At 41.7% G+C, this 3,289-nt stretch overlaps 1 protein-coding gene across 1 annotated transcript; it reads right to left on the bottom strand.

Annotated features, from left to right (window-relative positions):
* Positions 1-753: 753 nt before the first annotated feature.
* On the bottom strand, positions 754-2,072 carry PCYB_124440 (RAP protein; the record flags this gene model as incomplete). Its single annotated transcript, XM_004223777.1, has 2 exons — positions 754-959; positions 1,142-2,072. 2 exons carry the CDS (start codon positions 2,070-2,072, stop codon positions 754-756), a joined length of 1,137 nt encoding a protein of 378 aa, XP_004223825.1.
* Between the last annotated feature and the right edge of the window lie 1,217 nt (positions 2,073-3,289).

Raw genomic sequence — 3,289 nt, 5'->3', positions numbered from 1 at the left:
AATAATATAAAAAAAAAAAAAAAAAAATAACCGTTAAAATGTGTAAAATAAAAAGGCATTAATTTCTGCAAAGGGGAGAGAGGATGATGACCCCTTTGTTTGTGTGATCCGTGGGGGGATAGACGATGTGTTATTTGACTTTAAAATGTCCCACTAATTGGTCCATTCAGGTCGGCGAAAACGAGCGCATAACCTCTTCGCCTTTAAGACAGCCCCTATTGGCACTCCATTTTTATAACGTCACCTTCTGTTTACTAAAAAGGGGGATCTATTTTCTTTGCCTCGACTTTTGCGAAGAATGTATTCCTAGTGGATATTTCACATGTCCATTTTTTGTTTACGCTGCCAACGTTGCCTATGCTGGAAAAAATTCCCGCTTTTAACAACTGATGGAATAAATTCACCCCGTTCTGATTACCCCCAATTGGGATGCCACTAACAATGCACGTTTAACCTTCCCACTGAACTGATTTTTTTTTTTTTTTTTTTTTCCTCTTCACGATAAAAATTTTAATAGTAAATTGGTTCGGTAGCAATTTTTAATGCGGTTGATAAATAGAGGTGGTGGGGGGGACGTATATAAAAGAAACGCGAAGGTGGAAAGGGGGAAGTCATTTTGGGGGGATGTCATGCTAACAGGCAGGTAAAGGTAAAAAGGAGTCCCCCACGGGTGTGGCTCTCACGGTTGGTAATTTATTGGAAGGGAAAAAAACCACACATAAAAGGGGCAGCAGCACACGGCCCGTTTCACCTTTAGGAGCTACTTTCCTTTTTCTCCTTCATGAACTTTTTGTAATCCTCCTTAATCATGTTCATCCTCTCATTGTAATATATCCTGTCATTTTCGTCCAAAAATTCGTCATTTTTTTCTTTCAGCTTTTTTAAAATGAATTCCTCCCGTTCGCTTTTGTTCCTCAGTTTGCGCCAGTCGATGTAGCTAATGTGGATGACGTTGTAGCCTAAGGGGTGGGGAAGGAAAGGACTGGGAGTGGCAGCGGCAGCAAGCACACGAACGTTCACATACACATACGCAAACACAGGGTGCACACAAAAGAAGAAACCATTTGACGCTAACTCCGCATCGATCCCCTGTGGCACATGTGCTCCACGCCCGGAACGCGTGGGTCCACTTTTTACTCACCTAATTTGGTCAGAATCCTATGCTTCAATTTCGTGTACGTCGTGTACCTGTTACTGTTAGCGTAAAAGTGAGAGGGCCCATCAACCTCTATTGCTATGGGTCGATTATCAGCAAAGATGGAGTCTTCGCCACTGTTCTGTCCCCCCTCGGAACCACTGTTGAGGTTGTCCTGACTGTTGGTTTTTAAAGGGCCAGCTAATTTTTCCGTAATCAATTTTATCAGTTTTAATTTTTCTTTTTTTTCTTCTTCACTTAAATTTTCATCTACTTCAAAAATATTGGGAATGTCCTCATCATTTTCTGCCCATTTGTTTGAGCCTTCATTTGGGCTATTACTAAATTGTTGTTCCTGTGCAAATTCAGGGTTCCTTCCAGATTCGGAATTTCCCTCACAATTGGGCCTTCTCGTTTGATCTTTTCCGCCCATGTGACAGAACTCTGTGGCTTCATTTGGTTCGTCAGTTGTACTTTCGAAATGTTCTGCGTCGTTATTTATGTGTTCTTCTTTAGCGCTGTTTGTGTTCCCCGGGTGTATGTTAAGCGGGTTATTTTTGTGTTGGGGGTTGTCCTGAGCGCTGTTGGATGGGCATTGTTTGCCCTTTTTTGCAGAGTCGTCACTATGATCTGTATGTTCCCCCTTTTTACCTTTCTGGGTTTGTTCGTCTTTTCCCCCTTGCGTTGTTTCATGCACCTGGTTGGGGTGCCTTTCCCTACCGTCTGCTGACCACCCCTGCGTAGTCTCCCTCTCCACACAAGCACTAGTATTATTAGATCCCTCCTGGTTGTCACTCATGTCGGAAAAGGGATCCGTCTCTCTACCACCTGCAAAGTTTGCACCCGTATTTGTTCTATTGCTGGCTGAATAACTCTCATTATTTTTTAAAGCATTATATGATCGTATGTCTTTATCATTTTTGAAATTTTCTCCCATATGTTGATTATTCTTTTGGTTTATTTTTTCACCAAAATGGGCACTGTCCTCTTTTTTTTTTTTTTTCCATCCTCATTTAGTTGACTTCCCTTCACATAATTCAGGTAACTGTTGTTGAGGTAATTTTTATTTTCCGAAAAGGTTCGACGTCTCTGCAGTGTTAAAAAAAATGTCCTACTCCTTTTCAATATCATTATGTGCAGGGGAAAACGTTTGGAAGTGTGTCAGGTGAAAGGGGGGAAGGGATCCGAGATGCAAAACAACAGAAGTTGGTACTAAACTGACAGAGGGAGAGAAGAAAGTCCACCCGTTCGCCGCTCAACCTATTTTTGCATACCGTACGTTGGCATCACTAAATGGAAATTACATAGCACATGTTTGGATGCTGCATGGAGGGGAAGAAATAGAAACTCAAAAATGGTGCTTCCTCCACGTTTGTAGTGGTAAAAAAAAAAACAGCGTTGCGTTTCGTTGGGGTGGCTGAAAAAGGTGGAACTATTTAGTAAAATTATAATGTGACGGTTTATGGTGACAACTTGTGATCATGCCAAACGGAAAAAAAAAAATGAAGATTACTGAAAGATGCCAGAATTGTATCTCGAAAAACAAAATATACCGACTCGCTCGCCTACATTGTAGGTTGATCATCTGGCGAAGCGGGGAAAAAAGATATTCGAAACTTGTCGCTAAGCGTACGTATACGCAAGTACACCGCTCCTGTGCATCCACAAGCTTTTAATTTTAATTTGAGTTTTAATTTAAGTTTCGATTTTTTTTTTTTTTAAAGCCCCAATTTAACCGTTTTGCCGCGGGAAAAAACGGAAAAGCATTTTCTTTTTTGTAGTTTTGAAAAACTGTTATCATTAAGAAGTTAAGTGTACTGCTGAAAACTGTGAGGGATTAGAATTCTCGAGCGACGGCAGGACTTGTGCTGCACAGCGATTTGTACGTAGTTTGGCATGGCAGGAAAAGCTTACCCGCATTTGTATACGCATGTATGTACTTATGAATGCATGTCGCACGGGGTTCACGTAGAGGAACTACTTTGGCTAAGTGGAGAAAATTGTCCCAAAAGGGAGCGAAGGAGTACCCAACCCATAGTGGCATAGGACAACAGAGGCGCAAGTACACCAGCTGTGCTTCATTACTGGTGTAGTAGCACCCCTCCGAATCGTTTATGCCTGGATGCTTTTGTCCCCGTCCACTAGACTTCCAGG

This window comes from Plasmodium cynomolgi, chromosome 12 (assembly GCF_000321355.1).
Source record: "Plasmodium cynomolgi strain B DNA, chromosome 12, whole genome shotgun sequence".
NCBI lineage: Eukaryota > Apicomplexa > Aconoidasida > Haemosporida > Plasmodiidae > Plasmodium > Plasmodium cynomolgi.
This window is presented reverse-complemented; position numbering and strand designations above follow the sequence as displayed.